General features: G+C 39.2%; 1 protein-coding gene across 6 annotated transcripts in view; it reads right to left on the bottom strand.

The window, feature by feature from the left end:
* The window catches only part of GABRG3 (gamma-aminobutyric acid type A receptor subunit gamma3), a 530,126-nt gene that overhangs the window by 218,443 nt on the left and 296,552 nt on the right, over window positions 1–15,131 (bottom strand). For all 6 annotated transcript variants that reach the window (XM_039519684.1, XM_039519686.1, XM_039519687.1 and 3 more), the window contains 2 exons: window positions 12,162–12,382; window positions 8,229–8,311 (listed from right to left, as the gene is read on the bottom strand). In XM_039519684.1, coding sequence (XP_039375618.1) covers window positions 8,229–8,311; window positions 12,162–12,382 — 304 coding nt within the window. The remainder of the gene's footprint in view (window positions 1–8,228; window positions 8,312–12,161; window positions 12,383–15,131) is intronic.

Here is a 15,131-nt window from a genome sequence, read left to right as displayed (position 1 = left end):
AAGTTGCAGTGGGGGAGGTCGGATATTAGGAAAAACTATTTCACTAGGAGGGTGGTGAAGCACTGGAATGGGTTACCTAGGGAGGTGGTGGAATCTCCATCCTTAGAGGTTTTTAAGGCCCGGCTTGTCAAAGCCCTGGCTGGGATGATTTAGTTGGGGTTGGTCCTGCTTTGAGCAGGGAGTTGGACTGGATGACCTCCTGAGGTCTCTTCCAACCCTAATGTTCTATGATTCTATGACAGGTCATCTTTGACTCTCAGTATAGCAATTCCTATCTTCCTGTAAGAAGAGATGAAACAGCTAGGCCCTCAGTCACAAAGACTGAATCAAGAAATTTAGCTGTGTGGTATCCAGAATAAGCAATATGGTTCAACTCATTGAAGAGAACTTCTCAGCTAAAAAGTGAAGATTAAGATCCAGATTCTTCCTGTATGCACATCTGTGGCATTCAGTTTACAAGAAGTCTGCTCTCGCCTACCAAAATGTCAATAATGAAAACTCAGCATGAGATATAAAATCAAGCTGGGTTCTTTCTGGCTGCTGCCTCACCAGTAATAAGATTCTGCAATCAGAACTTCATTAATAATTCTGTTGATGATACATGAGACAGAAAAGAATACAACTCTATCTGCCAGACCACAATTTGTTTTTTTCAGGCTAATGGGAGGAAAAATAAAATAAAATAGTTGAAATCATTAGTTTTGTCAGAAAACTAAATTGAGGAGTCTTAATACCAAATAGCTAAACTGTATATTCATAAAAGGAGTTTCTCTATTCCAAGGGATATATTTGGTGAAATGGAATTTTTATGTAGAAAGAGAGGATCTGTTTTTCCTACACACTAGGACAATAATAGATTTGGATGAAATTGGTGAAAACAATATTTCTTGCAATTTTTTAACCATTCTGTGTTTCATGATTTTGCATATCAATTTTTTAAAAAATTGTTCTTGAAATTTCAGGAGACTGGTCATTTTTCACATTGAAGCATGCCTAACATTGAGTAAATTAAGCCACTTTTGGTTGAAACTTCATATTTGCATATGGTTAACCTGACATGAAAGCAGTCTAGTTTGCTCATGCATATATGTGTGTGTATGGCCTGTAGGCTGTATAGTTATTGTGATTGGACTGAGCAAAGGGCTGAGATCCAGCATCTGAGTTCCATTCCCATCTCACCTAAAGATTGGTTGCATTGCAGCACAGTAGTTTGACACTTTGAACTTTGTTCTGTTAAAAGTACACGTGTAGTGTTCTAATTCTCTACATTGATTTGGAGTTTGATAAAGCACATGTAATTCATCTAAATAGCTTGGCTGTGTATTTTTACCTTAAAATAACTGGAGCTGCTACATATATCAACTTAAATTAGTAAATTAAGTAAGTGCAAAATGACTTTGGAGATTAGGTGCTACCATTGGGGAAAACAGCAAAATCCTAGAAAATGAATTAATTTCTGTAATTACAAATATATCCAGCGAGTGACTTGTATTTTAGAGTTAAATCTTTGTTAGTCAACAGTAAAATGTTAATTTAAAAAAAAATCTAGTTGTTCTGTGGAGACCTCACTGGACATGTCAGCAGGATGGCAAACACTATATTGAATTCTTCCCTGTGCAGTGACTGGATAAAGGTCTGGGAGAGGGAGGAGCTGCACAACTCACAGCTGGAACCTTGAGTAGTTACAGACACCCACAGCTGGAAAGCCCATCCCTTATTTCCTGCTGACAGTCGTCCCTATACTGGATGATGGGAATGCCACTTTAAGGATGAGGGGACAAGGGGAAAGCAGTGGACATGTTATTCCTTGACTTTAGCAAAGCTTTTGATATGGTCTCCCAGAGTATTCTTGCCAGCAAGTTAAAGAAACATGGGCTGGATGAATGGACTATAAGGTGGATAGAAAGCTGGCTCAACTTCGGACTCAATGGGTAGTGATCAATGGCTCCATGTCTAGTTCGCAGCCGGTATCAAGTGGAGTGCCCCAAGGGTCGGTCCTGGGGCCGTTTTTGTTCAATATCTAAATTAATGATCTAGAGGATGGTGTGGATTGCCCCCTCATCAAGTTTGCAGATGACACTAAACTGGGAGGAGTGGTAGATATGCAGGAGGGTAGGGATAGGATACAGAGGGACCTAGACAAATTTGAGGATTGGGCCAAAAGAAATCTGATGAGGTTCAACAAGGACAAGTGTAGAGTCCTGAACTTAGGATGGAAGAATTCCATGCACTGCTACAGACTAGGGACTGAATGGCTAGGCAGCAGTTCTGCAGAAAAGGACCTAGGGGTTACAGTAGATGAGATGCTGGATATGAGTCAACTGTGTGCCCTTGTTGCCAAGAACGCTAAAGGCATTTTGGGCTGTATAAAGTAGGGACATTGCCAACAGACTTAGGGATGTGATCATTCCCCTCTATTCGGCATGGTGAGGCCTCATCTGGAGTACTGTGTCCAGTTTTGGGCCCCACACTACAAGAAGGATGTGGAAAAATTGGAAAGAGTCCAGCAGAGGGCAACAAAAATGATTAGGGGCTGGAGCACATGACTTATGAAGAGAGGCTGAGGGAACTGGGATTGTTTAGTCTGCAAAAGAGAAGAATGAGGGGTGATTTGATAGCTGCTTTCAGCCTGAAAGGGGGTTCCATAGAGGATGGATCTAGACTGTTCTCAGTGGTACCAGATGACAGAACAAGGAGTAATGGTCTCAAGTTGCAGTGAGGGAGGTTTAGGTTGGATATCAGGAAAAACTTTTTCACTAGGAGGGTGGTGAAGCACTGGAATGGGTTACCTAGTGAGGTGGTGGAACCTCCTTCCTTAGAGGTTTTTAAGGACAGGTCTGACAAAGCCCTGGCTGGGATGATTTAGTTGGGGATTGGTCCTGCTTTGAGCAGGGGGTTGGACTAGATGACCTCCAGAGGTCCCTTCCAACCCTGATAGTCTATGATTCTAAGCAGAGGATAGCTAGAGAAAAGCCCACACCTGCTCACAGGTCGATAACTGGCAACAAGCAATTTGGTTGGTGTTTTTGTTCCACAAACTCAAATATTCATTTTTTAAATTAACTACCATGGCTTTATGTGGATCAAAAACAACAGGAAACAATATATTAATAACAACATTAATCAGATCAGCCCAGTGAGATACCTCTTTATTTGTATCATCTCACATTATTCTTGGCTCAGTCTCCAGTTCAGATCTCTCTAAAAGTGGTAAATCTTCAAACTCTGCCACACAGATTGTTCCAGACATTAATGACGCAGTAAACACACAGTCCTGCAGATTCTGACACTCTGTATACCACAGTTGGTTCTTGAACAGTCAGCTGCCATATGGTATGGCTACTGGCAGTCATGTGCTTCTGCCTAACAGGGTGGAGCAAGCGCAAGCTCATGCTGAGCCTACAGATGAGAGGTAGGCTCAAGAAGCCTCCTTGATACATGGCCCCAGGTAGGTCCTGAGGAACAGGGAGTAGCCAGAGATAACCTATGCCATTTTTCCTTTGGCTACTATTGTATTTGTTACTGTTTAAAAAAAAATGCAAGAGGCTAAATGCTCCTTCTGTTTACATTGGCTGAGAAGAGCAAAAGCTCAGGCTTTGGGAGGTGGAAGATCGAAGAGGAGAGAAGGTATATGGCTCCAATACATGTTTCTAATCTCTCCAGAACCTGTGAAAGGCATTACAGGCATCTTATTCAGGTAGGGCAGGAAGATGTTGATGGGTAAAAGGTTGTTCCTCTTTCTAACCAGGTAGATTTCCAACAGGAAATCCACACAGAAGTTAATGCTTTTCCAAGCAGTTTTAACTCCCCTTCAATACCGTTAGCCCCATCCCAGGAAGTAGAGAGGCATGCAGGGGTTTGGGGGTTTTTTTGTGCATTTTGAGTCTTACATGCGCAAACAAAACCTTATTATGAAAGAACCACACAGGCACAAATAACCATATTTACTAATTATATACAACATGCAAGGCCTGGCTACATATATACTTTGGCTTCTCAGGCAAGGTTTCGTGGCATCTGAAACATAGAAGACAGTGAGGGTCACTAGAGGGTCACAGTGAGGGTCAAAGCTAATTAAAGGAATACTGTCCAATTCCTATACATTAAAGGAAGGCAGCATGATTCCCAGGGACCAGGCGTTGCCTTGGAAATGCCACAGGCTTGTACCCAGGGAATTGGCTCCCTGAACTATTATCCTTCTAGTTCAGGCGGCTATAGCCTGTTTTCTGCAGTGCTCTAGGTTCTGCTGCATCACTATCCACAAATGAGTTCAGAAACCACTTCAGACGTGAGAGAGAAGGGAATACCATGAAGTGCACGATGCAGCATTTCTTCCTAATGTTTCCTCCTCCCATGGGTTTTCCAACAAGAGGGAATGATTAGGAGCTAGTAATCAAAATAAGTTAAATTAGCACAGTAAAATGGCCCCATCCAGCCCACTGTATTCTTCTGACTCTTCCTGGCAACCAGACCATTTGACTCCAACATACAAAGAGCAAAGAGAAAGGCTAGGAATCAGGAGGTCTTGCAAGGACCTAGCTCAGTCTAAAATGTATTTGGTAAAAATTAAAGGAAATGTTTAGGAAAGGTGCTAAGTTTTAGATATTAACATAGTTAATGTTCAAGTGTCTGTGCAGCAGGATAACTTATAGTATATGATGTCTGAGTGGGTTTTTTGTGGTTTCCTGCAATTTAACTTTCAATGGTGTGTGCATGCATGGGCATTCTGCTGTAAATTCTACAACCATTTAGGTTTTTGTTTTATTCACAAGACAACACATTGTGGAATCTAAATTTGTAATAAGCTCCTCCCCTTGGAAATTTAGCAGAGCTGACAGTAATAAATCATTCAGCCATTCACCTCATAAGTCCTCTGGAGCGTCATGTATCTTCAAATTGGAATGTGTGTACATAACACTGAAAATATAATAAAGCTAAAACACAAACAAATCCCTGAGATGTTCTACATGAAAATTTACAAAAGAAGTGCTAAGATAGTGCTAAAGGTAGCACTAAAATAGCCTTCAAGGAAAGGAATGTCATTTGATAACTTAAAAATAACCTTTAGTGAACGGCATTATTAGAGCAGGTGAGAAAGTTGTAGAATCATCTTGTTATAGTTTTTCATGTGTTATTTGCATACATCAAGAAAACTGTAAAACTGAGACAAACAAAGCTCTTGACTATGCCCATATAACTGCCATTTCCTCAGAGGGTGTTGCATGCACACATCCAAAGTTAGAAACATTTTTTTTGTCTAAAAGATTTAAGTTATGATAAAACAAGTCAGGCCAACATCAAGTTTGAAATTTAGCTATGGGCCTGCACCTTCTGATGTTCAAATCCTATTCAGTGCAAAGTGAAGAGTTGTTACTCTAAATAAGATAGTGGCACAGAACACAGCTTAATTGCTTTCTGGAGCTGCCCCCAACAGTTATTATGCCTCCAAACTGAAGAAAGGTCTGGGATGATTTCTCTGCCTGTCAAGAGTTCGCCATCTTCTCTGGATATTGATAAAGCTGGGGTGTCAAACTCATTTGGCTGCGAGAACCAAACTCCATTTTTTATTATGGTCTATGGGCAGGGGCATACATTTAAAACTACACACTACCTGCAGCAAGATAAAAATGGGAGTTTTCCACAAAGATCCAGAGTAAAATATGGACTTTTTGTACTATATAAACTATTATTTGTTTGTTGAATAGAATATCAAGGTTGGAAGGGACCTCAGGAGGTCATCTAGTCCAATCACCTGCTTAAAGCAGGGCCATTCCCCAGATTTTTATCCCAGTTCCCTAAATGGCCCCCTTAAGGATTGAACTCACAACCCTAGGTTCAGCAGACCAACACTCAAACCACTGAGCTACCCCTCCCCATTGAACTAGCACATTCAATTTCATTAGGAAAATCTGTTCCCTTGTAGAACTGCTACAATTTTGTCCATTATTTCTCTTTCTTTCCCATCCTATTTTTCTGTTCTCTCCCTATTTCCACCTCTCTCTGTGGGCTTAAGTCCCACCTCCTCTCCCATTCCATTCACTAAAATGATCATCAGTAAAGCAGTTCATGTTGACAATATAGCATTATCATTGGACTTTAAAGTTGACACTCCAGTGAGATTAATAGAGACAGGGGAGTTAACAAATCTAAGTAATTGTTACAGGCTGTCTACAGACTCAAAGACATTTCATCACTAGTAACATTTGGAAGGTTACTTTTTATTTTTAATGACAAGTTAGATTCTACACAATCTGAATACATCAAATGGGCTAAATCTGGCTCACAAGCTGTATGTCCTAAAGCATTTTTGCCCAGGATTTACATATCCATCGAGCTCATAAAAATACTCGAAAGTTCATTTTTTAAAAATTGAATGGAATTGATTGCACTGTCTTTTTCCCCAAAAAACATTTGCCTTGTGGGAGGAAAATACCTCCATGCTCACCATACTGGGTTCCAAATCCTGTTTCAAACTGGACAAGATGAATACTCTTCTACACTACCAATATACTTCCCAGAGAAAAAAAAGTAGTGTGTATCACATAAATGTGTTTACCAAATGGTGTTACCTCTCTACTTATTTTATAGATATGATGGGGAAATGATATTATTTAAAAGGAAAGAGAAAATGATAGCTTTCCCAGTCCTTCACTCCTATTTACAGAGTACATTCCCTGAGATACAGGATTTATCAAAGTGTACACTTTTTGTTAGAGACCTTTTTTAAAAATATTGACAGCACATCACTGCTGATGTATGATCTGTTTCAGGAAGAGGGAGTACTCTGTGAAAAATACATTTTTAATGCCTTTTCCACCTGATCATCCTAAAAAGAATCTTTTCCCCAAGACTTTTCATGCATATGAGTGGGGGTGAATGAATAGGAGAGAATAAACACACTCCTTACTACGGATTGTATTTTTTTTTAAGGACAAATTAAGTAACTATGTGAGCCTGGCCAGAAGAAAATTGTCCTTTTGGAAGGGAACACCAGTTAGAGTAGAACTGAAATTGGATTCATTACGAAGCACTCATGAGTCACGCAGTCAGAATGTTCAATGTGCTGAACATTCCCTTCCTTTAGAAGGCAAATCCCACCTCAGGGGATAAACAACTGGGTTTTTTTCATTGTTTTTGTTGTTAAACCATTCAGCTTTTATTTTTGGATACAAAAGCAATCAGGAATGTGCCTTTAGCAAATTTTAAAAACAATTTAGAAAGTCATAAACCATGTTTGTAGGTACCCGTGGTATTTGCATACACACACACTCACACACACACAATACCCAGCATGATGATATTATGGGTTAGCTTTCACATTCCTGAGTTTCTTTTCTAAAAAAATCTCACTAAAACTTGACTTTTGCCATATTAAGGAGAAAAGCCTGTGATGACAGTCAGATACAGTAAACCAAATGCCATGGCTTGTCCTTTTAAACATCACTTACCACATTTGGATCATGGTTGTAATTACATTTCTGCAGCAGCATAATGTTAATTGAGATGTGCCATCTCCCATCTCTGGGGTGTTCATGTTAACAACAGGATTCCTGCCAACCTCCCACAATGATGACAGCATTTATATACAAAATTACACACAATACAATCCAGTTGGAACTACCATGCAGCTGAATAATACAAGAAAAAAATAGCCTTAGTCTAATGATACAGTCTATTTCTGAATTATGAGGCAAAGTTGCTACCATGCTATTTCTCATAAACTCATAAAATCAGAGATGATGGAGATCGGTTCTCCATCCAGTTCACTACTGCCATCAGCAGCACCATTTACACACTGATCTCTCTAAAAGGAAATTTTAATCTTTGGCTTGGAAAATAAACAGAGGTAGTTATGATATAGCCTATATCTGAACTGCACATCTCATAATACAGTAGGTTCTTTTCTCAAAAATATGTTACATTATTTTTATAACCATCTCATCATAGCACAGACTGATGTGAATATCTGCTCCTTGTTAAACTGTAATTATGACTGCAAACAGAGATGCTGGTGCTTGCAGCTCTAGCGGTATAACTCTACATGGGGCATTTCATGACAAAAACTTCTGCCATGAATGCTGAAGCGAAAACACATATATATGATAATATCAAAAGCAAACCTCAGTACCTGTTCAGGAAACCTTGAACAACCTGATAGAAATTAGAGACAAACTGGTGCCTCTCCACAAGGTTCAAGTATAATAGATATGCACTGAAGCAGTACTTACAACTAGAGAATATCAACGGGCAAGAATGTTCATCCATTGGGAAATTATGTAGCTGCAGCTGGCATTCTGCATTGATGGTGAGCCTGTGTAAAAAAACAGGTAATTGTCACTATAAATCAGCACAACGAAAAGTTAAAGGAACATGGTAGGGTAATCGTTGATAATTGTCCAAGACACAATTGGGAAATGTTGAAGCATTGCTACAGAATTAAATGCTAGGAAATGGGTGATATAACTGTTCATGCATGCATGCATGGAAACAGAGCTTTATGCAGTGTTGTATGGGTTTTGCTTGGTATTACATTGTAAACATAATAGCCCGATCTGTGATATTCTTTCTCCCATGTTAGGCGACCATTTTTAAACTAGTTACTATCTACACTTCTTATCAAAGAACTTTTAAAATAAATTTAACAAAGATAGGCCCAATTAACATAGGCCAGCACAAATGTTTGCAAAAATATCTACCACATTTTAAAATGATGTTTAAAATGGTTTACTAACACAGCGCATACTACAAATAAGGCCAGTTATTAAATTACCATTAAGTTAGGGGTTTCAGTCCATGAAACTACAAAGTCGGTGTGTATATTTGACTAGATCATATCCTACATTAGTTTTATTTGAAAGCTATTTTCAGGTAATGGATACTATATTAATTTCACTGGCTGAGTTTGCCCAGCAAATGACAAATTTTAGGAAAACTAATTAAAAGGTAAACAAACTAGATCTGAGAAGGTCTAGAAGCCTTAAATTTGGGCTGACAGCCAGAGAAATCTCTACCTTGTTTAAGCTCAGTTGTAAGTAAATTAGTTCTCTCTGCCCAGTAGTTTTAATCGTACAACAAGACAGGATTCCAAGACTGCATGCCTGAAAGTGGCCAGAGAAGAGGAGGACCTGGCACAAACTTGTACACTGATTCTTGAATTTAGAAATTTAGTCAACTCAAGGCTGTTCTTTCTGAGGCATCCACTTTGAAGAAACTGGAGATACTACAGCTGTCTCTTACCTACAGTTCTGTAGAGTCAATAGTCTGCGACAATAAAGACTACCTACTTGTTGCTGAGTTTTATGTCCTAGCTTGTGAACATTAAGGTTTATAGAGTTCCTTGTTCACAGAGGAAAGGTGGAGTGATAAAACTGGAAACAGAACTCCTTGCATGCATTTAAAATGCTCAGTTAAGCAAACGAGGGCTATAATAGGGTCAGCTGGGTACTGAGCAACCCGTGACCTAGGGTGGCTCGGCAGCATCCTCCCATCAGTCTTCCCTCTCTTCAGGGCTCCCCAGTTAAACTCCACAGGCCATTCTGGCAGGGATTTATTTATTTTCCAAAAACAGTGAATCAAAATTACAATAAAATTAGGGAATTACCCTGCTAACCTTTGTCTCTGCCCTCAGGGTCTCTTTTTCTGTCTCTGGCAATCCATGAAGTTCCTCGTTCTCTGCAGTTCCTGCTACTCTGTCATCTCCCCTAGCTGGAGCTCAGCCTTCTGGCTCTGGCTTTTAGGCCCTAAACCCTCTCTCAGTCAGGTTCTCCTACAGGAGCCTTTTGCTTACTGTAGCTCTTCTCTACCATAGGTTCCTCTTCCTGTCCTCTGCTCTCCTCTTTATAGACAACAGCTGCCCTCTATCAGGCCCCATTGAAAGGCAGTTAATGAGACTCAGGTGGACTGGACCAGCTCCCTCTTAAAGAGTCCAGTCCACCCTTTGACATGGGCCAAATGTTTTTCTGATTAACAGTGTATGGTAAGATATTTTTGCAGTCCATGGGACAGATGGTATTCTCAGAGACACGTATAAAACTCCATTACTTCAGTGAGGTTTCACAGGTGTAAGTAACAGTGCACAATTTGGCACAAAAAATTGGTAGATAAAAGGGGGATGCATACAATACCTAACCAAATGAGCATCTTCTCACATTCATCCAGGTCCTGTTTGAAAGCCCACTGAAGTGACTGAGAGACTTTCCATGTACTTCAGTGGGCTTTGGATAAAGCCTCAAAAGAGGAGGATACTGAAAGAACATGTAGGATACATCTACACAGCAATTAAACACCTGCAGCTGGCCTGGGTCAGCTGACTTGAACTTGTGGGGCTCAAGCTGTAAAATTGCTGTGTGGACATTCGGGCTTGGGCTAGAGTCTGACCTCTGGGATACCGTGTGTGTGGGGGATGGTCCCAGAGCCTGGGCTCTAGCCCGAGCCCGAACATCTATATAGAAATTTTTAGCTCCGCAGCCAGATCCCAAGTCAGCTGACCCAGCCACAGCAGTACCACCGGTCTTTTATTCCAGTGCAGACATACCCAGAGTGGTAGTTTCCAGCTGTTGTATTCCTTTCTTGTTTGACAGTCTGTAAACAGGGACACTTGTCATTGAAGCTCAGCTTCCATATGCAAGTATCATCAGCGTGACGATGCACTGAGGAGGTCGAATACAATCAGTGCAGCGACTGTGTAGCATGGAAGATATATTTTACAGATAGATTGCTTGCTGTATAGGGAATCTTGTTTATTGTGGAATTCCACTTTTGAACAGTTCAGCTCCTCCACTGAATAAAAGCAATTTTTCTTTATTTGAATGCACCCTTTTAATGCAAATGTATACTTTATGGTATTGTCTTGCTTAGATAAACTCTAACATATTTCTTCCAATAGTTCCCCTTTTTGACAAAACATATGATGTGCTATCTTCCAGTGTGACTTGTATATAGAAACTGGTATTGACTCATAGACTTAAGGTCAGAAGGGACCATTATGGTCATCTAGTCTGACCTCCTGCACAATGCAGGCCACAGAATCTCACCCACCCACTCCTGTAACAAACCCCTAACCTATGTCTGAGTTATTGAAGTCCTCAAATCATGGTTTAAAGACCTCAAGCTGCAGTGAATCCTCCAGCAAGTGACCCATGCCCCATGCTGCAGATCCTAGTATGCACCTAAACATGAGCATACTAGCAGAGGAAGAATCTCTAAATATATATTTTGCATCTTTTTTCCTCTGCAGAACTCAAAGCATTTTCACAGATTGGTAGAATGAGGCACAGAATAATTAATTGACTTGCCCAGATCACATAATAAGAAAATGACACAGACAGGAATAAAATCCAGGTCTTCCAATGTCCAATTCAATGCTCTAAACAGTGGATCAATCTGTCTCCAGAGGCTCTGTTTGGTTCAAATACACACCCAGGTGTATACCTGAAACTAATCTGAGCTAATCTGCCCTCGAAAGTAAAGCTGGCTGGGAAATGTTTTTTTCCCTTCCCTCTGAAAAATGTCAACAAAATGGTTTTCTTCTTATTTGCAGAAGTTTTTCTTAGATTTTTTTTATAAGGTAGGGAATCTAAAAATCTAAAACTGAAAATGTTTGGTTTACTTGGAACAGCAACCCAAAAGACGTATGTGTGGGGTTTTTTTTATGAAAACACAAAAAATTGACCAAAAAAATGACATTTCACGCAAACTTCTGTTTTGTCAAAAAGCCATTTTTCATCAAAAATATTTTGATTTTTTTCCCAGCTCTACTGTAAGCCAAGTCAGGAAGTTTTATAGAAACTACTTCTCTTGCAAGATTTCTGGGACTACATGCTTCTGGCTGGATTGCAAACACTGAGAGAGGAACCTTTCTTGTAGAATTTTGACACTTCTGCTTTTGGTTCCTGAATATGGAAATAAAGAAAGGCACAAAATAAAGTTTTTAAAAAAAATAAGCAAGCTTTTTTAACCTAAAAAATGGTTTAGCTTGGGGCTTAGTTTGAATTTTGGACAAATATTCATGTCATTTGTTTTAAACAGCATCAATTTGCCTGTCCCTAAAACAGATTTGAATATAAATTAGGAAACAGTTAAAAAAATTAAACCAAAACATCTAAAAATACTCTGCAGAAAAAGAGACCAAATACTTTCAGCCACACACTCCCACTTCCTACCTTAAAGTATACAAGATTTTCCCATCATTCCATATTCTCAGAAGCTGATTGGGTGTAGTGATCCAATGAGCTTCTGCTGTTTTAGAATTTCGGAAGATAGTGTCTGGTATCCATATCAATCCAACCATATTGCTGTTTAGAGTCAGTATTTTCATGGTGCTGTTGAAACGAAGGCGGCTGTCTGTCCATGTCTGAGCAAAAAATATATCAATTTGGTATTCCTGTAATAAAAGCACAACATAAAAACTGAAGTTGGTTCCACTCATTCTACTTATATTTGGTCTTTTATAGGATATAGTTAAAGGGCTGTAGCCTCAGTCAGTGTAACTCGACATAGCTCTGTTAAAATCAATGGATCTATGTTGATTTACACCAGCCAAAGAGCTGGTCTTTTGAAGTTTTTTTGTTTGTTTGTTTTCATTCTCAGAATTAGTTTACTTTAGGGGAAAAAAATAGAACAACATGATCTCCTGCATTGGCCTTTTGGCTTAGCATGCTCTGCCCCACCACACAGTCTTGACCATCCTTCTCTGTGTGAAGTCGGGGAAGTCACAACTGGACCATATATCTGCAGTGGCTTCCCTGCCACAGTGTGAAAACAGAGGCTTTAAGGAGCTGCTGTATGATGAAACAGGTGTTTGAGATTCAGGTAGCATTAGACACATATGGCTAGTGATTAAATAAGTCAGCTGACGAATGACAAATTGTGTAGAACATGGCAGCCACACACACATTAATTGTTCTGTTTCTAAACTGTTGCATGTATAGCCTGCAGCAGAAAGATGCCAGGATCATAGATTCTAATTTATTTTTCTTTACAGATACCTCATGTATTTCAAATGCCAAGGGCCAGAACTCTCTTAAACTGCCATTAATATGCTAATCCAGATGCTACAATCTTATCTTTTCGATAGTTAAATTTTATTGCCATGTTTCTGTTACTAAGTAGTCATAATAAGGGTGATAAAATAGAAGTTACACACACACACACACACACACAAGTGTGAGCATGTATATATATTATTATATACAAAAAACTTTGTTAACAGATAGATATTTAAGTTTCAAAATCCAGTACTTAAAATAGCAATTCCACATCTGCCAGTACAACCTTCATTCTGCATCCTGGTGCATCCCACCTATGCATTGAATGATGGGAGGATCTTGTGGGAAAAATGTGTTTATATAAAGACTTTATCATAATGCATAAGTATAAAGGGGCAGAATTAAAGGTTCCTGGTCAATATGGAAGTTCCTTGCTTGAGCTTTTGTCCAGCCTAATTTTCATTTAATGTAGGTTTTTTGCATGAAGGTTCCTTGGTGATTTTTTTTTTAAGGAAAAAAGTACAAACCAATTCTATTATGCACCACTGTAACAACTTATCATGTATTATTAGCAGGGTTTGTGCCATGAATTTATCCTAGTATTCTAACTGTATTCTAGGAGCCATCTGCTTACCCTGCATTATTCCTATAATTACCATCTTTTGCAGGCCATCTTTCCAGAATTGATGTTATAACACTATTTATTGTTATTCATTGACACTATTAGCCGAGAAACACGCTCTGGGACTCTCAGCTTTCCATGATGAATGATTGATGGATATGTAAGAATTCTTAGCATGTATAGGAATAGCAGGTAATATATCACCTTATGACTTGCAGCATAGCTACTAACAATCCCTAGAACCTTTCCCTTTAGCCTTTCTAGCTGTGATTTTTCTTTTTAATTAGCTTTATTTTCAGGGGTAGGACAAGAGATTTGACACTGAAGGGGACTTATTTTCATCTTGGTGTGTAGGGAATTGCACATCTCTGTACATTGAGACAAGGAAGTATATCAAAGTATCTAGCTCATACTGATTGTTATTTCTATTTTTAAAAACATGGGAAGTGCTCAGAAATTACAGGGGTAAAACTACCCACCTATCTATATTTATAAATGTTCAAAAAGTATTATTTCCTCACTTGGCCATTATTGCAGAGAGTGGGTTATTCACATTATGTTCTACTGTTTGCCCCATCTCTGCCAGCTCCTCATTGCAACACCCTGGAGAAGAGAGGCGTGTGTGTATTTACCTGATACAGAATGGAATCTGCTAGACATGGCCACATGTATAGCCATTTTCTCTAACTGCTGAGCTAGTGGAACTGTTCCTTTAGCTTGCAAGCAGAGACCAGTATTTATGGAGCCAAAGGCTATGATGCCACATATATACAGCTGGCTAATGAGCGTGGTGTATTTATAAACAACAATGGATTGATGCAAGATGTTCATATCTGAAATTATTTGATAGGAAAAGAATGCTTATTTTGATTGCCAAATTATTTCTAAATTTAGGAGCAGCTGTAATTCTCTTTTGGGATATTGTACACACTTAGGATTTTGCTTATTCAAAAGGAAAGACAGCCCTGAACTGTTTAATTAATGTCCACCATACTTTTCTTCCCCATACTCTCCACAACACCCACATTCCTTCTTTTTAAGTACTCCAGGAGGTAAGGTAGTCCAGCTGGCGTTTCCTGCTAAGACCTACATTTAGAACTGCCCCTAGAGGTTATTCAAAATACAACTGGTAAAGCTCAAGCCCGAGATGGGCAGATGCAACCCCATTTACTTGAGTGGGTTGTTTAAACCAGGGCTGAATTTAAGCCTGTGTGCATATATAACTGCATTGGATCCTCTAGTAATAAAACATGGCCTATTGTTTTAAATGTGTCTCTCTGGCCTATGCTCAGCTTGAAAGGATTTATTTAAGCAGTATCACACAACAACTCAGTAAACAGCATTCCCTCTCCCCCAACATCTTTCCTAACAATTTAGCTCTGCTTAAAAGTAACTCATTACAGATGCAATGTACTATATTAAATAATAATAAGGGATAAACAGATATTTACATTTGATATCTGAACTGTAATTTCCCCTTTTTCTTCATCCACTAATCTCTTTTAAAAGGATGCTAGATCGGT

Source organism: Mauremys reevesii, linkage group 1 (assembly GCF_016161935.1).
Source record: "Mauremys reevesii isolate NIE-2019 linkage group 1, ASM1616193v1, whole genome shotgun sequence".
NCBI classification, from domain to species: domain Eukaryota; kingdom Metazoa; phylum Chordata; order Testudines; family Geoemydidae; genus Mauremys; species Mauremys reevesii.
The sequence above is the reverse complement of the archived record's forward strand: the minus strand, read 5'-3'. Positions and strand labels throughout refer to the sequence as shown.